The sequence below is a fragment of the Castor canadensis genome, chromosome 8 (assembly GCF_047511655.1).
Source record: "Castor canadensis chromosome 8, mCasCan1.hap1v2, whole genome shotgun sequence".
In the NCBI taxonomy this organism is placed as follows: Eukaryota; Metazoa; Chordata; class Mammalia; order Rodentia; family Castoridae; genus Castor; species Castor canadensis.
Genome location: NC_133393.1, coordinates 155834618 through 155860721, shown reverse-complemented (window position 1 = coordinate 155860721; position 26104 = coordinate 155834618). Strand labels below are relative to the sequence as shown.

Sequence of the window (26104 nt, the reverse complement as noted above, 5' to 3'; positions counted from 1 at the left end):
TTTTATTGATATGAAACATGTTGTCATTTGTATTAATTTTTCTTCCCTTTTTTTTGATACTGGGGATTTTTTTTTTTTCATTTTTCTTTTATTATTCATATGTGCATACAAGGCTTGGTTCATTTCTCCCCCCTGCCCCCACCCCCTCCCTTACCACCCAATCCACCCCCTCCCGCTCTCCCCCTCAATACCCAGCAGAAACTATTTTGCCCTTATCTCTAATTTTGTTGTAGAGAGAGTATAAGCAATAATAGGAAGGAACAAGGGGTTTTGCTGGTTGAGATAAGGATAGCTATACAGGGCATTGACTCACATTGATTTCCTGTGTGTGTGTGTTACCTTCTAGGTTAATTCTTTTTGATCTAACCTTTTCTCTAGTTCCTGGTCCCCTTTTCCTATTGGCCTCAGTGATACTGGGGATTGAATGCAGGGTCTCACACGTTAGGAAGCACTCTACTGCTTAAATCATGTCCCAAGCCCTTTTTTTTTTGCATTTTTTAAGACAGGGTCTCACTAACTATTGCCTGGTACAGCCTCAAACTCGAAATCCTTCTGCCTCCTCCTCCTGAGTAGCTGGGATTGCAGTTGTGAGCACCACTTGTGGCTTGTGTTGCGTGGGCACCTGTGTGAATGAATTGCCTATTTTCTGTGCTGTGCCACATTTATTGATTTCCAAGCACTGTGAGTGCTAAGGGATTCAAACATCTCACCTATGTTGCGAATATGCTTGTCTACCTCACCACTCGTCATCCCCCTTTGTGGAAGGTCTTGAGATCTGGTGGTATTACAAGCTTGCTTGTCTATAGACATTCATCTGTCTTTCTATACCGTTTTCACCAGGGGCATCATGTTCAGAAAGCCTTTTGTTACTCTCAGCTATAAAAACAGTCATTTATTTTTATTTTGGAGATTTGGGGGGATTTTAAATTTAATTCCATTCATCTGGCATTTGGACACACACTTTTTTTCCCCCTAAATGAATAATGAGCCTTACATCCAGGGGCTCATTTCTGGGCTTTCTCTCTGCAAGTTCCATGCTGTTTTAATTACTATGGCTTTATAGTGGAGTTGCAAATCAGGTAGTGTGATGCCTCTAACTGTTCTTTCTGCTCTTGATCAGTTTGGCTCTCTCTCTCTGTTTCATATGAATTTTAGAATTTTTTCTACTTCTATGGGATGTGATGTTGGGGTTTTAATAAGACTTGCATTGATTATGAAGATTGCTGTAGACAGTATGGCAATTTTAACAATATTAATTCATATTAATGCTTCCAATCCATGAACACAGGAAATCATTCCATTTGTTTGTGTCTTCTTCAGTTTCTTTCATCAATAATTTATAGTTTTCTGTGTATAGGTCTTTTACTTCCTCGGTGAAATCCATTAGTGAGTATTTCAGTTTTTGTAGCTATTGCACATGGGATTGTTCTCTTGATTTCTTTCTTGACTTGCACGTGTTAATTTGCTATCCTGAAAATTCACTGACTCTGTCTACCAGTTCTAGTTTCTTGGGGGTGGGGAGTTTGCCATATCATCATCAAATAGAAACAATTTAACTTCTCCCTTACATAGTCACATGCCTTTTTTTTTTTTTCCTTATCCTAATTGCTCTGTCTGGGACTTCCAGCACTATGCTGAGTACAAGTAAGCAGAGCAAGCATCCCTGTCTCACTCCAGGCCTTTGGCTGTCCACCACTGGTATGGGCTTCTCACACAGGACTTCACTGTGGAGGTCATTCCTTAACGGCTAATTTCATTAGTTTCTTTTTAAACATGAAAGGATGTTAAATGTTGTCATATGCTTTTTCTGCTTCTAATGATATGATCACATGGTTTTTGTCTTTCATTCCATTCAGTGTATCACATTTATTGATATGTTCATGCTGAGTCATTCTTGCACCCCAAGGATAAATCCTACTTGACCATTATGGATAATCCTTTTACTCTATTGGGAGCTTAATTTCCTAGTATTTTGTCGAAGACTTTTGTACTTCTTATACTCATCAAGGATATCAGCCTATACTTTCATCTTCTTGTAATGTCCTTGCCTTGCTTTGGTATCAGAATAGTTTGCTGCTAGTCTTGTAAAAAGAGTTCGGAAGTATTACCCCAACTTTGATTTTTTGAAAGTTTGAGAAGGACTGGCATCAGTTCTTTAAACATTTGGTAGAATTTAGTGGTGGCCCCATGTGCAGGAATCCTGGGCTTTTCTTTGATGAGGTTTTTTATAATCAGCCTTAATCATCAATGAAATGGGCTTAAGGGTTCAGTTGTTTGTGCTCATACAGTCACATAAGTGGTTTCACGCACCCCCTCAGCCATCCCCTGCTGAGGACCTTCCATGTCAGGGACTTCAGGATGGGTGTGGAAAGGTCTCCAAGCTGTGTGGGTCAAAGCACAGCAGATCATGCCCGGCGTGGTAAAGTACTGCACTGGAGGAAGCAGGGCTTGGTGAGGGAGGAGAGGGTCAGCACAGACTGGGCAGGTGCAGTAAGGCTATGGGGAGCGCCCGTACTTCAGGTCTCAAGTGAACTCCCTTGAACAGTCCTGGGAGCAGATCCACTGGGGCCAATGGGCAGGCACAAGGCTGCCAACTCAGGGTAGGTGGCACCTGGAAACTTGATACTTTTTTTTTTTTTTTTTTTTTTTGTGGCACTGGGGTTTAAACTCAGGGCTTCATGCTTGCTAGGCAGGCACTCTACCACTTGAGCCACTCCACCAGCCCAACCTGAAAGCTTGGGACAGGGCTTGTTTCTCCTAAATGCAGTCAGGTTGCTCAGCTCCACTGAGAATACTGCACACATGCCCTCCCACCTAATCACTTGCGTGCCTCTGGTCCTTCACACGGGGCCAGTAGGACAGGTCTTTTCTGTAGGTCAGGTGAGTGCAAGGGGAATGCACCACCTACAGCTGGCTTACTGGGGCCCTCTGCACAGGCAGGGAAGACCTCATCAGGCTTGAGCAGCAACCATGATGACAAATGACAACTGCTGAGCTCTGGTGAGGCTAGAGGCTCACACCAGGTGGGCAGGGAGTTGATCCTTCTCCTGCAGCCTACACTGCAGCTACCCAGCCAGGCACACAGCTCTCCCAGCTCAGCTCTGCACTTAGTCACAGGGGTAACAGAGGTAAATGGCTGACACCTTGCAGTCACCAGTCCACCCATAGAGATGGGGCCACTGCCCACATCGAAGCAGTGAGCTTCACAAGGTGACAGATAGCCAGTGCTACTGGGGAGGGACCCAGTGTGTGGGTGCAGAAGTAGGGCACCCAGAGAGGCAAGGGAGCCTCAAAAGCGCCCTAAGAAACTGACTCGGCAGGGCTGTGCTTCAATGGGGGGTGTGGAGGTGAGGTGGATGTCTGTGTGTGTATGTGTGTGTGCAGGCAGGGTGAGCAAGTCCTGAGTCTTGGGGGATGCAGAGGAGTGGCCCAGATCCTAAAGACTATGCTAGTACAGCCCTTTTACAAAAAAGCAGGTGCTTTATAGCTATGGCAAGGTGGGGCAGGTGCTTCACCTAGACCCTGGCAGAAGATGTTTCAAGAGCTGGCCTGATGCTCAATGTGCCAGCTCCCAACTCCCTGGAGGGTAGAGTTTGGCCTTTGGGGAATCAGAGCCAAGTCTGAGTTCTCCCCTCCTCAACAGGCAAGTAGCTTCTCAGTGCCACTGTGTAAGTGCTCCTCCTCCCCCAAAGCCCCATGGGTATCACCAAGACCATTGCTGCTGTTCTTAACACAAGGCCTGGTATAGAAGACCAAGCACCAGGCCTGTCAGCAATGGGTGCAGGGCTGGGATGGGGCCCTACTCCTTGAAGAGGGAGTCCTTGAATCACAGGCCAAGGCCACGGGCTATGGTAAGCATCTTTATTCCAGGTCTCCAGCACATCACATTCCAGACACACAGCCCAACCAGCTCAGTTCAGCTGCTTGGACTCAGGACTGTCACCAACCTGCCTCACATCCAATCTAGCATTGCACACCTGAAAATACACGCAGGACTTAACTTTGAGATCCTTTGGAAAAAAATCTGTCTCAAGAGGCAGATCTCTGTGACCCCAACACTCTGGCTGTGCAGAGAAATCAGAGATGTGGAAGGGGACATTCCAAGGGTCAGTCTTGGCTGAATAAGATGGGGGCTTCTGCACAGAGCACAGGGGTGGCTTTTTTAACTGGACACCCCTGACCCCCAGAAAAGGAGTGGGTGGGGAGGAGGTCCACTCAGAGCCAGTCAAGAAACCTGATTCTGGGGTGGGGCGTGAGGTACACGTACCTGGTCAAAGGCTCTGGATCCTGCCACTGACCTGGGAGCACATGAGCTTTGCACAGCGTTCTGTGCTGACTTCATGCCATAGGTAGTGACCCAAGAGTTATTTTAGTAGAAGCGAGAATACACACACCACACCTCTATATATCCATGGCCTCCAAGCAGTGTCCCGGGGCTTGGGCAGGGTCTATACCTGCTCCTAAAAGAGGGACTGATCTGAGAAGGGGCCACTGTAGGTCTCTGAGGGCAGGAGACTACCCTGGCTCTGGGTCAGAGAGGCTGTGGCTGCTGCTTCACATGTGGCCCAGTGATTATATGGGGGTGTCCATGTCACCAAGGCCAGGCAGCCTATGACACACCTGGGAGAATGTGTGGTTGCAGGTTTGAAGGCCTCAGAGTAGCAAATCCAGCCCCAGCAGAGCCTAAGAGCCAATCAACCTGGAAGCAAAGCCTAACTCCTGGCTGATGTGGAAAGTGGCCAGCGTCCCCAGCGGCGACTCTCCACAGGAAGACCAGCGGCCCTGTGGGAAGCCCACTGTGCAGGGCAGGATTGCAGGCTGCCACACACATCCAGCTAATGCCCCAGCATGAGCCTGTGCAGCTGTCCCTAGAGCCTTGACCGAGAGCAGTTCCCCGACCATGGTGGGTTTTTGACAGAGACCACCAAGGGCAAGGAGTGGGGGTGACTAGAAATAAGTAAGGCAACTGTGACAATCCTCACTCTGTTCCTGGCCTCTGTCTCACAGCCTCCTCGGGATCCCACTCCTGGCTGACACCCACTTCCAGCCAAGTTCACACCAAGCTAGGGCCAGAGATCGCTGGCTATTGGAGCTCTGCATGCAGAGACCCTGCTTACTGTGACATGTTGCTCAACATTTTGTGTGTTTTATTCTCTTGCACTCAACAGAACAGAGTTTTGCATTTCAGAGCAGGTCTGAGATAGCTATCCCACCCACCTCTGCCTGGCACCTGGACAGCAGGCCTCTCTGAGAGAGGCTGCCTCTGGACTGCCCTCAGCCAGGGGTCCAGGAGGTAAGCATTTGGCAAGGACGCACCAGGGACAGGGAGAGGGACATCTGGACCATGTGTGGCCTCCGAACGCAGATCTTCTTTGGCTCTCTTTGGTATCTCAGGAAACTGAGGTTGCTCACCCCTGCCAGCCCTGGACCAAATGGGGGCCCATCCTAGCAGGTCAACTGCAGGGCAAGGCTGCCCTGCAAGGCCATGCCTGACCCAGAACCAGCTCAAAGGGGCCTGTATCCAGCCAGGTGGGAAGGGGATGCCGCTCTGAAGGCGAGGCCACTGCCATGGGCCCCAGGCTCACTTCTTGTAGTGATTAGGGGCATCTGCAAAGGCAAACTTAAGGCGGTAGGCCTCAGCCAGCAACAGGCTGACGTCCTCATCATCCCAGTGGGCAGTGGGCAGGTTCTGGAGGAAGAGCAGCAGTTCCTGTGGAGAGAGAGGGATAGTCAGAGGAGAGGACGGACAGTTGGGGGAAGGAGACGGGTGGTCTAAGGAGGGAGCTGAGTGGTCAGTCAGGGATGTAGGCCAGACCCCAACGCAGAGCCCCTGGGAGGACACACCCACCAACAACTGGGAGGAGAAGAGGTCCTGCCCTTCTCAGTCCTCCCTTGCAGCAGCCCCTCCATGCCCCACCCCTGCACCCCACCAGCCCCCCTCCCACCCAACCCAGGCAGGTCCTGGGCAGAAGGCAGAAGACCTATCTGGCTCCCAGTTTGACTTCCGAGGAGCTGCTGTGTGGCATCTGCCCCAGCACTTGACAGTTGTGACCCATTTACCCAAATCCCCATGGTGTGCCAGGGAGGCAGGCGTCAGCATTCCCATGGGCACATGGGCTCCAGGGGCCTGGCTGCAGGGGAGCTGCCTTGGCCAGGACCTGTCCCATCCCCAGAGCCTCTCTGGGATTGGAAGTGGCACTCCACTTGCCCCATAACTACTTCAAGCTCACACCCCTCCACCTTAGGCAACTCCCTCCAGGCCCAGCAGCCAGCAGCTGAAGAGCTGTGCACATGCTGCAGAATGGAGCCTGAAGCTGAAGTATAGCAGGGCCACCTGGTTCTTCTCCACACCTGTCCCATGGCAGAGGCATCAGCCCAGTAAGGGCTGGGCACCAACAACCCAGCTTCACATTACGGTTAAGCTGAGCACTTAAGAACGGTGGTATCACCGTGAGCCCAGCTACCTCCTCTTGAAACAGTGTGGCATGACTGGCCTGTCACAGAAGCTAGGCAGACAGGGACACACACAGCCACAGTAGCACAGCCACACCAGACATGCATAGACTGGCCACCCACTGACACACCCTGACCACACGGGACTCTCAGTGGACACACTGGTCACATCCTTGGCACACGCTGGACAGTGCCAGTCACTGCCACTCACAGGGCCCTCCTGGTTTCCAGGAAGGAGGAGCTCCGCTTGGCGGCTTCCACCTAGAGCCCCCTCTGCTCCACCCTGTATCCCAGGCCTGTAACTGGACTGAGTTCAGCCTGGGTGGGCCATGGGGACACTGAGTCATATCCCCATAGGACGCAGAGGGAATGTCTCCAGAGCTCAGGGTTTAGAAGCCAGGGGACAGACACTGCTGAGACAGTGGCTTGCTGACTGCAACTATGGCTGCTGCTGGGAAGGAAAAGTGCAGGGTCCTGGGATCACAGGGGGTCAGCAGTCAGCGTCAGCCCAGGGCAGCTCCCTCTCGTGAAGCCAGTCAAACTGCTTGAGGGAGAAGCCAACACTTCTCTGATGGCCCTGCTGAACACTGGCCCTAGAGAATTTGGACCACCAGCAGGCTATCCCATTCCTGCCTCCCTTCTCATCCAGAAGTGGGATCTGAAGTCAGGAAGGCAGGTGGGCTCTGAGGGTGCTGCTTCTGCCCCTTCCCAGCAATTGGCAAATGACACGTGACTCAGGGCAGCTGGCTCAGGCTGCTCAGGCTGCTCATGCTGCCTAGGTGCTGCCCAGCAAGGCCCAGTCCCTGGCCTGTGGTAGCTCTTGGCCTCCTGTCCACCAAGCTTCCAGGACTCTACAAAGTGGGCAGAAGGAGTCCTGTGACATTGGCTCTACAGTGCACAGCCTGGTCTATGGGCCTGGGCTCCCTGCATCCCCTTCCCCACTGTCTGGTTGGGGATGCACTCTTGCATGGGTAGAATCAGGATAGGCCTGGACACTGTGGCGTTTGGGACACAGACGTAGAGCTGATGTAGGACCCTTGGCCATCCCCCATCCCCAAGGTTACATGCCAGCACTCCCTCTAATTGCCATTTTACTGTTGCTGGGTTCCCTCCATTCCTCAATTCCATTTCCTTTGCATTTTGGATACTTTCTTTGGGCCTTTAAATTGAATTCACAGAGCAAATTTCACTGGCAATATGTCCTCAGGGACACATCAACATCAATCTGCTGTCTTTCACCATTAGATGCAACTTACACGGATGCCAATCCAATTCTGAGCAGGTCATAAATAAATACCTTTGGTTTTATTTTTAATCCACTTCGCTTCATATTATCATGACCTCGCTACTTGCAAGGTGAGAAGCAATACCCTCCCATTATGGTAACTTACTGACTCCACTGCACACTCAATTTCAGAATCTAATTTAGTCCCCAGGTTCACTGGATGGAGGGAGAATAGAAATGCCCAGTTCTTCACGGCCTGCAATGCTAAAGAAGGAAAAATCTATCCAGGTGACCTTTACGACAGGCAAAAAACACAGACAAACACGTCCTTAAATACAGATTTCTTTTTTAAAAAGGCTTGACTTATTTATGCACTAGGCGGCAGTGGCTCCTATCGGGGAGACACGACACATTTATTAGTGGTGAGCTGTTCTGCATTATCCACACTGAGCAGGTAATGGGGCCATAACTCATGAAGCCATTGCTTGCAACATTACAGGGGCTGTGTCTCATGGGGACGACTTCACACTGCACGACCCAGGTATGAGGCTGAGATGGAGCCCCCTAGGAGCCCAGGTCAGAAAAACTGTGGACAGCACCTGTGCCTTCTGTCTTAACTTTTCAAAACCAATGCTGCGACCACACTGGGAGGTGGTGTTCACAATATCACCATGGAAACAAATCAAGCACAGGTCAGCCTCTGTAATTCTTTCCTCCCTAGTCTATGGGACACCACCACTTCAGCAAAGTCAAAGAAGAGAGTACAGTGAGAGGTCACATGCCTGCCTTTTCCAGCTTGCCATGTTCCGGGAACTCTTCCCACTGACATACAAGCCCATTGTGGTGTCTGTGGTCAATGAGGAACCATAGTGATGGAACTGGTCCCAACTGCATGGCTTGGAGGTTAGTGGTTCTCAGCACAGATCACACATCACTGTCACCTGACCAGCGCACTAATGCCCAAGCCCCACCCTTGGTCCTACCCCATGTGAACAAACTCAAGGTCCTAGCGGAAGCCTGGGCCAGGGTCCTCCTGGGTCTCAGTGCAGTACGTGACTGGCTGGTCCCTAGACTCTGAATATCTCACTGGGAGAGTATGGGTGGAGGTACTTTCCTTTTTTACTAGGCAGCCCCCCTGTAGGTGCACACCGAGGGCACATGCTGAGGACAGGGTGGTCCCCCCAACGCTGCCCTGGCAAAGTGGAGCCCAAACTTGCATGCCTCTCTGTAGGCACAGGTGTTTTGAAAGCCCACAGGTGGGTGGCCGCAGAGTGAAGGTCAAGCCCCTGAGTTGGGCTGCTCTAGCCATCCGCACCCATGAGCAGTGCTGCCATGGATGCTTTTATAGACACTGTCCTGCTGCTGAACCCTGGCCCTGGGTAGGTTCTAAGGTGAGATTCCGATGCTAAAGAGCAAATAATGTTTATGGCTTTGGCTCTTTCCTGCCAAGAGCCTCACAGTGCCATCTGCACAGCACCGCTGCTTCTGTGTGCAAGGCCCTCCCAAGGACAAAGTGGTGGCCCACCCATGTTCTTGGTCCTTGAGCTCTAGAAAAGTGAGTCACCTCTCAGGGCCTGCTGAAGGGGCTCTTTGAGTTTGGGCAAAGGTGAGGTGGACAGAAGGGTCACAGAATCAAATGCCAGCTGACCCAAGTCTAAGTTTTGTTCCACCACCACTGACCCCATAAATAGGTGAGTCTGCCTCCTCTGCTGCATCAGCAGGTCCACGTGTCCCTACATCCTGAAACTGGGCAAACAGCACTTATTGGTCAGTGACTGAGGCAGTGCAGGGGTCAATGAAGTGTGTATTCATTGGTGTGGAACAGCCAGGCCCAAATTCTGGCTGTGAGTTTATTGGCTGTGTGACCCTGGGCAAGTCTCCTAACTTGCCATGCTTTAGTTTCTCATCTGTAAAATGGGGACAATAATAGGCTGCCCTTTTTGGGTTGCTGAATGTTTGCCAAGTTCCTTAGATGGCCAGAGTGAGAGGCACTGTAAGAGTACAACCTGCTGGGCGGTCACAGTGGCCACTCTCACTGGCTGTACCAGTCAGCAGTCACTAGCGCCACACCTGCTGCTGAATAAATAGATACATTTGTTACTAAATAAATTTTACCCACAGAAAATGCCAAGTCATTGAGCAAACAGGTGTAATAAGAAGTCAAGTTCTCAGCGGGCAGAATGCCAACAGAATGCTCTCCTGCTGTGACACCTGGACACAGCAGGGATGGGCAGGTGTCTGTGGGAGGGAGTTGTCATCATAGGAGTCACCCTGGGACTATGGATGGGATCCTGCCCGCCCCAGGGAGCTGCCACCCCATGTGCCCATATCACGCATGGCACTCCTGAGAGGCCACCACACCTGTGAGCCTGCACTGCATCTGGTGCTGCCAAAGGAGTTAGCCTCCCTGCCATCTCACACCTGCAGCACGTCAGGACTTGCTGAGATGCATCCAAGAGACCTGAAGGAGGATGTCTTTTGATTTCTTTGGACTAGATCTTCAAATTCTAGCCTCAGATATAAAATGAACTGTATTTAATTTAAGATAACCCCAAAGGACTGACTCAGAATTACTGAGAACATAACACAAAAGGTCCACCATCCCATCCTCCTTCTTGCCTCTGTGCTACAGTAAGTGTGGCCCAATGTAGGGGCAGGTGCTCTTCGGCACAGAGCTTGGCAGCATTCGATGGGAAGCCCAGTCCCCATGGTCCTAAGTGGTGCTCCACCAAGTACTTTTGTGGGCAAGGCCTCCCCTGGACCTTGTGACAGCCCCCGTGACTCCTTCACGTGGACAGCAGACCTGGGCTGGCTGGGGAGGGACACTGCCTGCCAGGCCCAGGGACTCTGAGTCCAAGCTCCAAGCACACACTTCCTGTCTCCAGAAAGGCACAGTCATGTGGTCCGGGGGTGAAAGGAAGCAGATCTGCACACTGAGGACAACATGCTCTGATGACACCTGTCATGGTGTAACCAAGACATACTGGAATTCCACTCAGGGGAAGGAACCAGAGGGTAGAGAACGTGGAGGGAACAAAGCTGGCCTCTGGGGTATGACGGAGTGCAGAAGACAAAGGGCTGGAGCCATTCACCAGGTAGCGCCTAGCACTGAGCCTTCCAGATGGGCCCGCCACATGTGAGGGCAAACAGAGAAATAAACACCAGCCCATGACTCTGACAGCTGCACAGTCCCTTCAAGAGCCAAGGTGTTGGGACAATGGAATGACATGGAGCTATGAGAGCAGCCAGCCACACCTGCCCCAAAGAGGCTTCAGGGCCCACGAAGAGCCAGGCGCCGAGTGGGATCGGGCGTGGGCACTGCCCTGCCTGTGGACAAGGAGCATGCCATGAACACACCTGGGTGTTACTGCTCTACGTGGACATGCAAATTCACAGTCACAAATTTACATGACAAACTTGAAAAGGACCAGCAGCCGAAGTGTAACTGGCGATGGTGCTAAGAGAGTGTAGGGGTTCATTTTTCACTTAACTGCATTTTCTAATCTTTTTGAAGTAAACACACATTAGTTGGACACTGAAACTGCTATTTTTAAAAAGTGGAGGGCCTACTTTGAGTCAAGGGGTGGCTTGGTTGCTGGCGCGGCCTGTGGCTTGTCATGCTGGGCCTTTCTTGTCCATTTCCTAGGATGGGGTCCCCAGTTGGCTGCAGAGGCTCTGCTTATGGGGGCACAGAGAAAGCCCAGGTGGTGTGGGACACCCCTGCTCTGCAGTCAGAGCCCCTGGTCTCTGTCCTGATCCTGGCCCCATACTCCAGCAAATGCAGAGGGAGGTCCAGTCCCTATATGCCAGATCTTCCGGCAGGCAATGCAGATCAGTTGTGGGTCATTCATTCACTGCCTGACTCATCAGGGGGCCAGAGGGCCACCAGTGTCCTGTGTGCTGGGCTTCATGGTGCAGCAAAGTCTAACAAACTCTGCCCTTGGAGGTTCCCCCAGCATGGTGCGATGTGTGGAGGTGAGTACCAGGCGCAGACAAAGAACTTCACAAATGAGAACAGTAAGATCGTAATAGTCATGTGACTGGTTGGTTACTGTGGACCTGGCTTTCCCCGTCTGCGAGCTGTGCTCACATAGGCTGCCGAGTGGCTGAAACAGGCGAGTCTGGCTAAGATGTGCAACAAAGCTGGATTTTCAATGTTTAGCATGAACAGATGAATGCAAAATTTTTCTTCAATGATTTTATAATGAATACAGGTTAAAATGATAATATTTGGATGTGCTGTGATAAAGTATTTTATTAAAGTTAATTACATCTTGGGTTTTTTTTGTTTTTATATTTCTGTGAAGCTCCTAGAAACACCTTAAATTTCCTAAGTGGCACCAGGCAAGGTGATATACTTCGATAATCCCAGCTATTCAAGAGGCTGAGGCAGGAGGATTGCAAGTTAGAGGCCAGTTTGGGCTATAGGGTGAGACCATGTCTCAATAAACCAACCAAAATAACTAAATAAACAAATAAATAAATGAGTTTAAGTCATGCTGCCATCTGGCTCCCAGTCCATGTTTCCCAGCCCTCCTGGGAATTCCCCTCCTGGCCCTCTGCAGAGAGAGGGCACTAGAAGGCCCCCTGACTCAGAAAGGGCCACAAATACCACAGTGGAGGCAAAGCTCATCAACACCACTCCTGCATGCAGCAGAGAGCTCACAGAGGTCTGCTTAAAAGCTACTCAAGTCAGAAGTTTACAAACTGCCAACACACAAAGGGGAATAAATTAATCACCACGAGGCAACGGATCACTTGCCTCATCTGACTGTTTTCTTCACTCACTGAGAAAGGAGAAGCCCCTATCAACACACAAGGTGAGCCTCAGGGTTAATCAGTTAAATTCTCCTTCCTTCGTGCTGGTGTTCAGCCTGTGTGGCTTGCCCAGAAACGATGATGACTGTAGGTGCTGCAAGAGGCCTGCCATCTGTCTGGGAAGCAGGGCAGGGCTTTCCTGGGAGACAGGCCCTTAGGGCTTTTCTCCCAGATCTTCAGTCTTTCAGATGAGAAAACTGAAGCATCGAGGAGCAGAAGACTTTTCAGGGGAGGAGAGTGCGGTCGCACCTCTTCGGCAGACATGCTGCCACCCCGTTCTCTGTTTAGTATGGGAGGACAGAGCACAGGCAGGACTAGAATCAGCTCTCGATTCAGGACCCTGGGGTGCGAGTGAGGACAGTGGGAAGAGCCTCCTACGTAGGAGGTGAGCCACCTTGACGCACAGGGAGGAAAGGAAGACATCAGAAATGCACCCCAGTGCCACCCTCACCCTCATCCTATGTCACTCACGAATCTGGATGAACTGGTGATGCCTGGGGGCATGGCAGAGCCCCTGGGCACTGCCGGCACAGAGAACACCAGTGAACTATTAGTGGCCTTTATACCCTAACCTTGTACAGGGTGAACGTGCTAGACTCCGCAACTCACCCACAAGAGCTCATCCCAACCTGAACCCTTGCTGCAGGCTGAGCAGGCACGGTGCAGGCTGCTACCACTGCCAAATTCAGGGGGTGCTCACTGAACTGGGCCTTTCATTTTTCTGTCTTTTTAATTTTTCATAGTAAAATGTTAGAGATAAAGGTCACTTCTGGTAGAATATGAAAAATCTGCTATAAACATATGATGGGATGTTTATTTATTTACCAGTTTAAAAATATGTTGCTGAAGCAGCAAGATTGATACCTCAGACCAACAGCAAGTGATGTGAGACAGCAGCCATGCAGGCACCGCAGCCCTTCCTACCAGACACATACAGAAGCAGTGTGGACAGGAAGAGCAGCACTTATGTCTCTTCTTAAACGACTACTCTCCAAGGGCTTGGGGTTTGTGCTATTTGTTTTTGCAGTAGGATATACTGAACACAAGGTTTCAATTTTAAAAAGCAAGCCAGGCAACAGCAACTGAGTTTTCCTGGGACGTACGCACTCCCCAGTAGGACTCGACACTCTCCATGCCTGACAGCATTCTGTCCCCTGCAGAAAGCATTGTCTGGTCGGATGTTGTTGGAGCCACTTGCCCTCCCACATCAGACTCAGGTCACAGGTGTGCACGTGGAGGAAATGACCCAGGTTTTCTGCAAGGGACAGGATAGCTATGGAAGATGAGAAAGACACCAGGTACAAGCTTGCCTCAGCCCGAGCGTATGTGTGTGGTGTGTAATGGTGGCCAGTCCCCCTTTCTGAATGTTGGCCCTGTCTTGAGATGGCACTGTGAGGCTGTGTGCAGGTCCCCTCTGGCCTGAGGAAGGAGGACAGACACCAAAGGTGCTATCTGCCTGGAGACAAAAAACAAGAACTGTATTTGTATCTTTGTGGGTGGCCCAAGGGCCCAGTAGAGGTCCTAGGCTGGGGTTAGGAGATAGGCTTCTCTGCCCACTGTCTCCACAGGCATGAAGGAGGATGTGTGGCCTTGCACAGAAGGCTAGCGGGGTCCACACATGAAGAACTGCTGGGGGCCCACTTCTCAGACCAGGGCTGCTCAGCCATGGTCTGTCCCACCTAGGCTGCTGCCTCTCTCTCCCCTTGCAGTTCGTTGCCTCTCCTCTCCCTGTCATCCCTTCTGTTTTCCTAAAGAGGAGGCCACTCTTATCTACAGGAATGACATGGATTTCACCTTCACAGGATGGGTCCTCCTACACCCACTCCCTCGTCCTGAGTCTTCCTAAGCATTTTGTTGTGGCAGTGCTCAGCAGCTTAAGACTGTGGTCACGTAGGCCTGGCTGCTCGTGATGGCAGCAGTCAGCAACACCTGTGTTGTTGCGACACTGGACAAGGAGGCCAGGGAAGGGCTGGGTGCACGCCTATCCACTTACAGTAGGGCCGCAGCCTCTGACAGAAGTGGGGCACAGCGTAGGATGGGGTAAAGGCGCAGGGAGCTGGGGACATGGGCAGGGCAGAGCAGGCATGGTGAATGCTGGGAGCTGGAGCAGGCATACAGTTACTCGGTGCTGCTTCCCAGGTGGCAAAATGATTTATAAGTGAAATGAGCAATAAGAAGACGGCAAGGGTCGGGGGAGGCTCAGTGGTCTAGTGCACACCTGCGTGCGCAAGGCTGTAGGCCCCATCCTCAGCACTGTAAGGAAAAAAAAAGAGAGACAAAACAGAACAAAAAACCCAAGAACAGCTGGAAGAGACATAAGTTCCCCTGTGGAAAGGGGAGCCCCACCCCCCACCCCCCAGACGAACTCTGGCCTCTCAGGGCACAGAATGAGGTCACTTGCCCCTGCAACAGCTGGACACCAGCTTACCTAGCTCTGCATCTTTCCATGCGGTCCCAGCCCTGCTGTCTGCCCCAGGGATGGCAGAGTGCAGCAACTGCCCATACACAAGTGGCCAGAGGGACTTCAGGAGCATGGGACTGTGGGCAAGATGCTGGGAAGAGCAGGAAGAGGGAAGGAACACACACAGCCTGTTGAACTTCACGTGGGCAGCAGGCAGGCTCAGGGAAGCAGAGCAGGGCACTGGCCGCTGCCGTAGGTGGGTGAGGGCACTTACACTGTCCATCAGGTTGACAGTGTGGCACACACAGGGTAACATCCCCCAGCAGGGGGACATCCCCCAGTTGAGAGAGGAGGAAGAGGAGAGCTGCAGGAAAGCAGACTGCTCCAGTGCTTCCCTCCCTCCCACCAGACCCCTAGAGCCTTGCCAGAGTATGAGTGGGATGAGTCTTGTTTGTGGAGTGAGGACTTTCACCAGCTTCTCCAAGAGATGAAGCTGCATGGGCTGCAGGCTGCATCCCAAAAGGAGTGCTTGGCAGAGGGAGGGTACTGGCTTCATTAAGGGAAAGGGGAGCCACACTCAACAAACTCAGTGTCACCATCACTCCACAGCACAGGAGGAGCTGCAGGTCCTAGGAACAGTCTGTCTCTTATCTTTCTACCCCATTCAGTGCCCTTCAGCCAGTGGATCAAAACATACAGAACCCAACCTGATAAAGAGTACAAGAGGAACCAGGGAAGCACGGACTGTGCCCAGCCCATATGCTCCCTCTGAGGTGGACACTCCACTGGGGATCTGAACCCACCTGGAGGCCCTTATCTCCCATAGAACTCAATAACTCAGGGAAGAGCCACCTCAGTGTTCACAGAGTGAGTCTGCAGTATGGAGCCGTGCTGTGAGGACCCTCAGGTGTCATGGGGCCTCGCCTGCCCAGTGCTTTGCAGGAGAAGCCAGGTGGCCTTGTGGGGCCCATTTACCCTGACAGGGTCCCAGTCCATGAGGCCCACAGTCCTAAGGCTGCTTCCCACCCACCTCCATTTCCCTCCCTCCCTCCCATCCCTGGAGCCAGAGCACAGCTTTGACAGGTGACTTCTTTGACAATCCAGTTATTAGTTTGAAAATCTTGTCAAATTCAGGACCAAACCAGGTCTAAAAATAGAAGGACAGTGACAGCTGGCTGGGAATGGACGGCGGCTGCTGGAGCTGGCCAGCTCGTGGCTGACAGCCCTCAGAGGGTGAAAATCAGAGGTGACACCACAATAGGTCCATCTCTGAGCAGCCCCTGATGGCTGAGGACATGCACAGTCCTTGTAATTAATTTCGCATTTCTTTCCAAAAGGGGGATTCTAAAGAGAAAAACAGCATTTGGAACTAAAACATGAGCTGTTATGGAGCCCCAACTGAGCCGGCTTCCCTTTCATCTCTGGCACAGTTGAGTGATTTTTGATCAACACACGGAGAGAAGGCTTCAAATCCACACCCAGTGATTAGAGTCTGGTTCATCCTGAGCTGGCATCCTGCTTTGTGGTAGCCAGGTCAGGGATGCTGGGACCACGTCATTCTGAGGCATCACTCAGGAAGGCCAGCAGGGCATAGGGAAGGACACACTCACAGACTAGAAGCCCAGACCTTCATGCCTTATCTCCAAGGCAGCAACTGTCCTTGCTCTGTGATACCCAGCCCTGTATCCATGGAAAAGGGCAGAGTCTGAAAGACCTTGCTAGCTGTTAATCTGAGAAGTCACAGGGAGGCAGATGTAGGGTGGAACAGGAAGACCAACGCCATGGACCATGGCCTGGCATCCTGGGCCCTGGACACAAGTCTCCAGTCTGAACCCAGACAGCTCTGGGCATGTGGCCCATGGGTGGCAGCAGATCCCAGCTGCTGAAAGGACAGCACAAATGTCTGTCCTGGCTGAGGCTTAGGCAGACCATGGCCTAGCCCTGGTCCTGCCACACCCCCTCAGGGCACCTCGGGCCCCAGCTTCCTCACCATCTGCCTATGCTCCTTTCTGGCCATCTTCCCTGGTCTCCTTGATGACCTTGTCCTTTCTGGCTGCTTAATGCTGAGGGACAGGCCCTCTCCTCTCCTCACTGCACCCTAGAATGTCCTCTGGGGCCAAGGCTTACACTTCTTGTGCCCTTCACTTATGTCCAGCCCCAGTCCTGCATATTGCCTCTGAGCCTGTGCATCTGCCTGAGGCACTGTGTGAAGGCATTTCAAATTGAACATAAGCCAGATGTCTACTCCATGGGCCCCACAGTCATTCCTCCCTCAGGCCGCCAGTGCAGGTCCTATACCACCACCCTCCTCCTGTGGTCAGGGAGAAACAGCTCCCACCCCTGTGTCCACACACTGTTCTGATGAGTGCTTCCTCTGAGCTACGCTTACCATCTGCCAGTGCTGACTTCCAACTCACATCCAGCCAGCCTGGCAGGGACACCCTGACCTCTTCACTGGCTTTCCTGTGTCCACTCCTACCCCACCCCCAATAATCCATAACCCACACAAGCAGGGATGCTGGTTTCTTCTTCAGACAGAAATCCCACCATGCTACCCCACTTCCTAAAGAGCAGGCAAGGGCTTCTTATTGTCTTAGGGCAGACCCTCCTCAGGCTTCTGCTGAAGCTGCAATCCCATCCCGGGCCCCTCCCTTAAGAACCCATAGTTCTCTCCTGCCTTGAGCCTGGAGAACCTTCTGCTGGCTCTTCATAGGACCATTCTTTTGGCTCCCTTGGGTATTACTGTCGTCCCAGAGAATCTATCAGCAGCCACTCCAGCTTGGGTGGGCCTCCTCTTCCTAAGCACCAAGATGTTCTGTATAGGAGCAAAGGTCAGCCCTCAGAGAGCTTATCCTCTTTCAGAAGAGATGCCATAAATAAAGGAACTCACTTGTAAGATTCACAGACCATGAGGTGCTGGCTTTTAGCAGGGCTCCTCAGAGGAGGACAACAGAACCCAGAGGGTGATAGCACAGAAGTTACAGCTCCCAGCACATAGTAAAGACGGCCAGGCACAGAGAAACAGTAGGATGACATACATGGTCAAGGGGAAACAGCCCAGATGTTGGGTCACATGGTCTGAAGACTTGAGAGCAGTCATTATAAATCAGCTGAAGAACTTGTAGAAAACAGGGCTTTGGTGGACAAAGAGTTACGGGATACTAGCAGACACATGGAAATTCTAATAAGACTTAAAAGAATACTCTAAATGTGATAAGTATAAAGTCTGAAATAAATAAACCTCTAAGACTCTCAGTAGCAGGGAACAGGAGCTAAATGAAGCAAATCTTGGGAGCCCTGCCCCAGCTTCTCTGCAGTACCCTTGCTACTGTCAGACAGTGTTTAATCATTTCCTTTACCGAGTGTTTCTCGTAGTTTCCTGTTTCCCCACAGAATGTCTGCTCCACAGAACAGGTGTGCGTGTGTCTTCTTAGCTATAGCACCAGCACACAGAGTACTGATAGGCCCATCCTGGGACCTCACTGTGGTTGGGGAACCATGATGCCAGAGGTGGGCACTTGTGGGTGATTTCAATGTCTCGTATGTGATAAGTGGAGGCTATAGCTCAGGCCAGCAAGGCCAGTTCAAGGCACAGATGTCTAGAGACAGTTCAGAGAGGTACTGTTGCCTACGTGGGTCCAGAGTCACTTGGTTCCATAACAGGGTCTAGACATGAACCGAGTGGGCTCTCAGCAGGCAGAGCATCAGGAGGCTGGAAGAGGGAAGGCTGGAAGGGTATGCCGGATGGCCATGCATCAAGGCCTACTTGCTCTTCAATAGCAGGGAGAGGGAGTCGTGGTCTGGGAACAGTGCTAGGGCCATATGTACTCTGTTCTCATCACACCTTCTCCCGCCTTCCTCATCTGCTCACATTCACACCCACTCATCTACAGACTGTCTAGCACACTCTCGTGCTAACAGACCTCAAACAGAAACTTCTGCTGGCCATGAGACCCATGGACATGCAGTCCCATCTGGATGTCCATAGCGCCTTCGTGTCTGCCTGTACCTTTCCTTGTAGGTCTGTTTCAACAAGTGACAGGGAGAACTGTTCTGGTCAGCTCAACCCAACCATGAGAGGCCTGGCTCCCTGCTACTAGTAGTAACCGGGGATCTCAGAGAATGGCAAAGCACCCAGAATCAACAAGTCTTCTGATCAGAACTCACAATGAAACCAGCATTGGGTGTGGAAATCCAGCACTTGGGAGGCTGAGGCAAGAAGATCTCAAGTTCCAGGCCAGCCTGGGCCACATAGTAAATTCGAGGACAACCTGTCCCTGACTAAGAAAAACAAAACATAACAAACAAACAAAAGGCCAATGCACAGAACACAGCTTCCCAATCCCAGGTACCCATATATCCTCCTTGCAGTGGTGTCACTGTCACTGCCAGGGTGACTTGAGGAAGCTGGGTTCCCAGGCTTGGGCCATACAGCTTGCAGGTAAGGAGTAGGACTGAAGCCATCAAGCTGTGATACCCAGGCCGTGGGGTCCTTCCCAGGACTATCCAGAGGACAGCACCAGCTTGATGACAGTGCTCTTTCCTTCTGCAAGTACCTGAGGCTCAGTGATGGCCCAATGGACCAGGCAGTGGGTTTTGCCCCTTGCTTCCGCAGGAAGTCCTCTTTAACTCCAGGGCAGGAAGGGTCTCCTACGTGATCACATAAGGCCATGAGTGACCACAGAGGTCCCAAAGACCTTCAGGAAACCACCTCCCAAATCTCCCTACACACAAGCAGCAGCCCCAGGCAAGTATCCAGCACAGCTGAGTGCTCCTTATGCATTTCAGAAGCCCAGATGCCAGCTGAGAAATGCAGCCCTGAACCCTTATAAGGACCACAAGGGAGAAGAGTCAACAGAACTTTCCCAATGAGGAACCACGCTTTTTGCCCACTAACATTGCCTTTCAGTGGTTGAGTTCATAGATTCACTAGCAAATTGACATTTTTCCTTGTTATATACATTGCAAACGTTATTAAATTTCCTGTGTTGTCTAAGTCTGTGTTCTCACATTGATTTCCCACTGCCTGAGAAGCCAGGTGGAATGATGCATGGTGTGGGTGAGGTCTGGAAAGGTCAGCTTCTGCGTCAGCACAGCTGGGAGTCATGCCTGTCTCATCCAGTACGTGGAGAGCATGCACAGAATCCCTGACCAGCCACAGCACAGGAGGGCACTAAGCATTACACAGAAACCAACTCAGTGTGCTCCAGTGTCTTCACAACGACAGCCTCTGAGGCCTCGGGTTCTCCCAGGCAGGCTTGTCAGGGGTATGTGTGAGACTAGAACAGACACATGGTACCCACCCCCCTTCTCTTCAGCTGGCCAGTCTCCCCCCACACTGCCATAAAGGTTGTGGGAAGGGAATGGACCCCTTGCTTAGATGAGTGAGCTCAAGAATGGGCAAGCAACTCCTGAAGTGGGAATGTGACAGAAATCTACACCTTCTCTGATGCTCAGTGGGAAGAAAACTAACTGCACAACCACATGCACATGTAGCCACCATGAGCTGTCTACAGAAGGAAGAGAAACACACCTCCTCTTCAACGGGTGGAGTGGGGGATGGTCTCCTCCAACCTGGTCCCAAGGGAGGGTCACATGGGAGCCCTGTGGGTTCAGGAGATAGTGTGGGTTTGGGAGAAGGGGCAAGAACACATACACACTGATTCAAAGAGATGGGCCTGGTTCAGGTGGAGGGGGTCAGGCAAGGCCTCGAGGTCAGCACTGCTGCTTACTTATTGTGCCCCTGTGGTAGGCACGGCTGGCCCACGTGCTTGTTAAGTAAATGAGTGGATCCACAGATGAGCCAGCCAAAGAGTACTGGACAGGCGGGCAGGGGCACAGGGCACCCTGTATACCTGGTGAATAGGACCGAGCTGGTGCAGACAGCTGAGTGTCCATTGAGTGCTCGAGATGGAATAGATACTTGCTCTTGGCACAAAGTTGAGATGTGCAGGCTGAGTCCTAGGCATTCCACTCTTCTACTTTTGAGAGTTTGAAAAGATGGACTCTCAGGGCTGGAGGAGCTCAGCCAATTGCTGAGTGCTCCTGCCTCTTCACAATGCCACCAGGAGGGGTACCCCGATTCCCTTGCACTGCTGCTCAAGCTTGCCAGGGCTGCTTTGCCTCGGCTTGAATTCATAGCCCCACACTGCACAAGGCCCTTTGTTTACCATTTCCTTATTTACTTTAAGAACAGGCTTAGAGAAATGTATTATATTCATCTGAGGCTGGAGAGGAGATCTGTACCACAGAGAGGCCAGGGATAGGTGCTGGACAAACAGCTGAGGTGCCCTTTAACTGGGAGATTAGCATCACCCAGGATCCACCATAAGCAAGTCACACTGTCAGAATGCCTTGCCACAAAGTCATCAAATCCTAAGAACAAACATCTAAAAGCCTCCCAGACCCCAGTCACACAAACTGTGCCAGCTCATGTTACCCCTTTCTTCCAGAACCTTCTTCTTTGACTCTCCTCTATGGAACCTGTAGCCCGTGCCAGCTTTGCCTTGGTCTGGCCTCTATGAACTTCAGGGGGCTGGGCTGGCCAGCCTCGCTGTGCCCACTTCCCCACCCAGCCCACCTGGGCTCAGGGCAGCCCCCAGTGCTACCCATGGTCTGGAAGCATGCCAGGCCTGCATGTGTGGGGTGATGCTCTCCATACAAGAGATCTTGCTCCTGTGGAGTGAACAATGTGGCTGAGTGCAGAGGTAAACACTGTGAGGCACTTTGCTAAATGTCTAATTAAGTTCCTATTTTTAGAGTTTTTGGAAAGCCATTTGAGGGAAATAAATGGAGGCTGCACACCATGCCGTAGAGCAGATGTGTGTGCCTGTGTAGACTCTGGGCTAATGAGGTCTGGGCCACAAACACACCAGGAATTTCTGTGCTTCCTATCACAGGGGCCGGTCACTAGACACACCTATCATCAGCCAAGGCCACAGCTCCCCCAAGAGAAAGGAGCCCCTACTGCCCTGTGACCCACCCTGCCCCACCAAGGCAACTAGTCAGGCAATGGATACTGATCATGGGGTGACCAGTGACAACCCTATCTTGTACTCCTCTGCCTTACTCACTCATTTGCTTCCCCAGACCCTGCACCAGGAGCCACAGGGGAAGCTGCAGGTGGTGGGAACAAGAGCCAGGAGTAGTAAGGTTGTCCAGGGCATCCACCCCCTGCAGAACCAGCTACCAGATGGGGAACAAAGCTGGTGGAGAAGCCCCAGGAGAGAGACCCCGGGAGAGTACCCTTGGTTGCTCTGGGTCCCTTTCAGGCCCTTAACAGGCTCACCAGAGTTGTGCTGACTAGGAACCACTCCCTGTCCATGGTCTCAAGCTACTCAGAGGGGCATTTGTTTTCTCAACCAAGATCTTCAATGCTCTCATAAGTATCCTCTTTTTCTTATTAAAGACTTCTGTTTTTAACTGTTCTTTTCTTGTGCCATATGGCCATCCTTTGTGCCTGTGTTTTCCATCTCTTTCAGAGTATTCTGCAAAGATCTGTGGGCTGGCAGCTGCCTCTTCCTGGCAAGTCCCAGAAGACAATGGCCACTATAGTGGGAGGACACTGTTTGAGGGCGTTCCCATGGAATCTCACCTATCTTTAGGAGGTGAGGAGGCACTGGCAGCATATGTCCAGCTCTGTTGAGAGTCTTGGTTTTCATGGTTCACATAGTGTTCTCTGGCTTTGACCCTAGCTCAGCACACCCTGATAGCTCCTTGGAATCAAGCTCCTTTGGGAGACTCTTGTCTGACACAACCTAGGGGAAGGGGCTGCTGGCCATAGCATCAGCCTGGTGGGGGACTTCCCTGGTCCTCTCAGGAATGGCACAGCCAGGCAGTCAGGCCTCCCACCAGGCCTCATCAGCCAGGCCTGGTCCCTAGTCCTTAAGCCAAGTCCTCATCAGCATGGCCAGGTCCTAGGTCTCAGTTTCCTGTTGTGTGGTTTGCAGCTGGGGGTTACATTTTGGCCACTCTGCCTGTGCATGCAGCTCAGGCCACTCTTGAAGTTAGGGATACACCGTGGATGCCCTGAGAGTCACCTCCAGCACTGCAGTGTAATGCTGACAAGTGAAAAGGCTCATGGTGCTTGAAGACAGAAAAGAGGAAAGAGTGCAAAGTGCAGCCTTGTTAGAAGGCCAGATGGAACCTCCCAAGGCCTAGCTGAGGACACTATGTGTGACCCCTGGGAACTCACATTGACGCTGGGAGGTGCTGCTGAGGTTGCACGTGTGGGAGGTCAGTGGTTTGCTCAGGGTCCTCTGATGGACAGCTATGTGCTGAGTGCCAGGTGGTACCCATGAAGATGTAGGCACATTCTACCCTGACATTGTTTGCAACTGGTAATTCCTATTACAATACAGCAGGCTGACAGCAAGGAGGAGGTATGATGGCTGCACCAGGTATCCATGACTCATGGCAGAGGCTTGCGCTGGCTTCTGGCAGGCTCTTCTCAGTGCCTCCCTGTCAGGCCGGACTGTCATCTGTCCTCCCCTAATTCACCAACTCACTTGCACTCTTCTCACCAGATCATCATTCCTAGCTGGTGCTTTCTCCTGCCACTCTGGGCCTTGTGACTAGTTCCCTCCCTTCCCATCCAGCTCAAGTGCTACCTGAACCTGGTAAGGCAGAGTCATTCTCACAGGCTAGCTGCTGGGCTAAGATGTTTTCTGATTGAAAGAGTAAAGTAGATGTATGTCTTTTGAAAGGCCATGGCCTCCAAACAGGCAGACCCCTCTGCAGCTGCAGACAGCAGAAGGTCTGGAGAAAGACCCCTGTGCTGACTTCACATGCTCCTTTCACGAGGAACCCTTTTGCTTCCCAGCTGGCAAAGCCCTCCCTTGGCCAGATCCAAAATGGCGAGAGTCACAGACTCTGGCCAGAAAAAACATCTCGCCTGTTCCAATGGATGGTCTAAATCAATTCTTGTAGCCTTATCTGAAACATAATCCAATTTGATTATCTCTGAATTATCTCTGGTTATACAAAGGCATATAAGTCACCAGGGTGGCTGCCCTGGGTGGAGATTAGGAGGTGCTGTTGATGGGGACAACATTAGAGATAACAGCTATATCTGTGTGACCCAGAGAGGCCATGAGCTTGGGCTCTTCCTATCTGCAGGCAAGAATCTTACGGATTTTTCCCTACTGCCTCTTCATCAGTTCTATCTTGCACAGGTAATCAAAAGGCTTCAAGGTGATTGCAGGAATCTGCATGGGGAGAGGAAGTGTTACTTTTTGCTATTTCACCCCATGGACCAAGGTGGTTGCCAAGCCAGCACGCACCACTGGAGGTGTGGGCTTGTGGGGGTAAGGCAGAGCACCCAGGGGCTATCCCAACTCTCCTGGAGCACACTTTTTCTCCTGACTATCCCTGTTCATGTGTGACGCATTCAGGGGGCCTTTGGGTGTGGCCCTGAGGCTACAGGAGTTCTTTAGACAGGAAAAGAATATGAGACAGTACTAAAATGGGAGGACAAGCAGGTGTTGGAAAAAAGGCCAGAAAAAAATTACAGATTTTTAAAAGCCAGCAAATACTACAAACATTAAAAATTCCAGAAAAGGGCCTCACACCTTTATGAATGAACTGAGGCACCTCTATTGTGCTCCTCACCTGCAATCTGGATGCATATTCTCTACTGGCTTCTTTATGTGAAGTTGGTTTTGTAAACTCACCTTCTAAGGAGAAGCTATGGTACTCCAGGAGCAATGGTTCTCCCTTGGGAGATCTACTTGGCACTGGCTGTTAGACTCTGGCTGAGGACCTCACCACATGAGAGTGCTCATTCAGGTCCGTCTTCTTGTCTCCCTGCAATACCATCTGGGCTGGACCACTCCCTGAGACAAAGGCCTACAGTCATCCTGGGCACAAAGGACGATGTGAAGCCCTTAGGGGAGGAACTGGCCCTCACCAGTCTGCTTGAGCTCCCCTTTGGTAGAGAACCCAGGTGGAGATTCTGGGACTGCCCTCACTATTGAGTCACTCCAGCTCATGATCCCTTCCCTGCATGAGTTATAAAAAGGTCCAACAAGAGCACTGACTGAGTGGCACCACTGAGAATAAGGCCACTGCACAAAGCACAGTGTCTGGCAAACGTGGTATGATTACAAAGTCTGCCACTAGGGCCAAAGTTTGGATTTGAGTCAACAGCTACATGGCTCTGGTCCAGGAGTAACAAACTGCTCTGCCTCTGCCAGACCTCAATACCTAGGATCTTAGCCAGCAAGCACCTTCACAGGTTCAACCCAACTGCTCCACTGTACACGGTGATGGCAGCACTCATGGCTCCAAGGCCATGGTGCAGACTTCAGAGTGCACCTGAGTGAGTCCTGAGTGTGGTGTGTGTACTTGAAGCTGTGTGCATTTCAGGCAGGACACATCCCACACATGTATGGGGTTGACAGACAGGTCTGCTAATGGCCCACAGGCACAGTGAGGATGAAAGCCTGAGGTAAAAACACCTGCTGGCTCCTTTTCCTGAAGGCCCCTCCAGCTGCTGCCCCATCACAATACTTCAGAAGCCAGTGGTGCAGGCTGCCAGAAAAGGGCTCTTTCCCCAACAGAGATGGACTTGCGGGCTCAATCACAAAGAGCATCCGGGGGAGGAGCTGCTGGAAGGCCATGTCCAGATACAGCTGATCAGGAATGCACAGGCCCATGAAGGACCTGAGTGCAAGGCTCTAAAGACTATGAAAGAGGAGAAAAAAAAGGGGGTGGTGCTGGGAGTCAGGGTCTTTTTCTAAAGAAAAAGGCAGTGAAATTCTGGAAATTTCTTAACCTAGGTTTGGGAATGGTGTGGTCTCCAGTCTCTTTAAGCACTTGATACCATAATACCATGCATTGAAGGGCATCTGTCCTAATGGGTGTGTTGTGGGGGGGAGAAGTGCCTTTGGAGGTCACCAACTAAATGGTTGATTCTTAGTGTGGCTAGGCACCACTGCTAGGAGGAGGGAGTGGACAGAATCCCAGGCAGAAGGAGGAGGCTGGATGTGAACCCATGCATTCCCATGAGCTTGTGTATTTTCCCTGTCTGCAGGAGAGACAGTGGGGCTCATCCCCAGGTCTCCCAGACTTCTTTCTGCATCTGAGGCCTGTCACCAGTGACCACTGCTGAGCAGGTTCCTCCCAAAAGGGCCATTTGTGCCTCAGTAGCTCAGTTGGGCCCATAGAGCATATGTAGAGGAGTCCCCTGGGGATACTGGGCATGACCA

At 51.6% G+C, this 26104-nt stretch overlaps 1 protein-coding gene across 4 annotated transcripts in view; it reads right to left on the bottom strand.

Moving 5' to 3' along the window:
• Window positions 1–408: 408 nt before the first annotated feature.
• Window positions 409–26104, bottom strand: part of Tbc1d22a (TBC1 domain family member 22A) — a 352090-nt gene continuing 326394 nt past the window's right edge. For all 4 annotated transcript variants that reach the window (XM_020175415.2, XM_074084724.1, XM_074084723.1 and 1 more), the window contains one exon: window positions 409–5710. In XM_020175415.2, the coding sequence (XP_020031004.2) occupies window positions 5582–5710 (129 nt within the window). In that variant the 3' untranslated portion in view covers window positions 409–5581. The remainder of the gene's footprint in view (window positions 5711–26104) is intronic.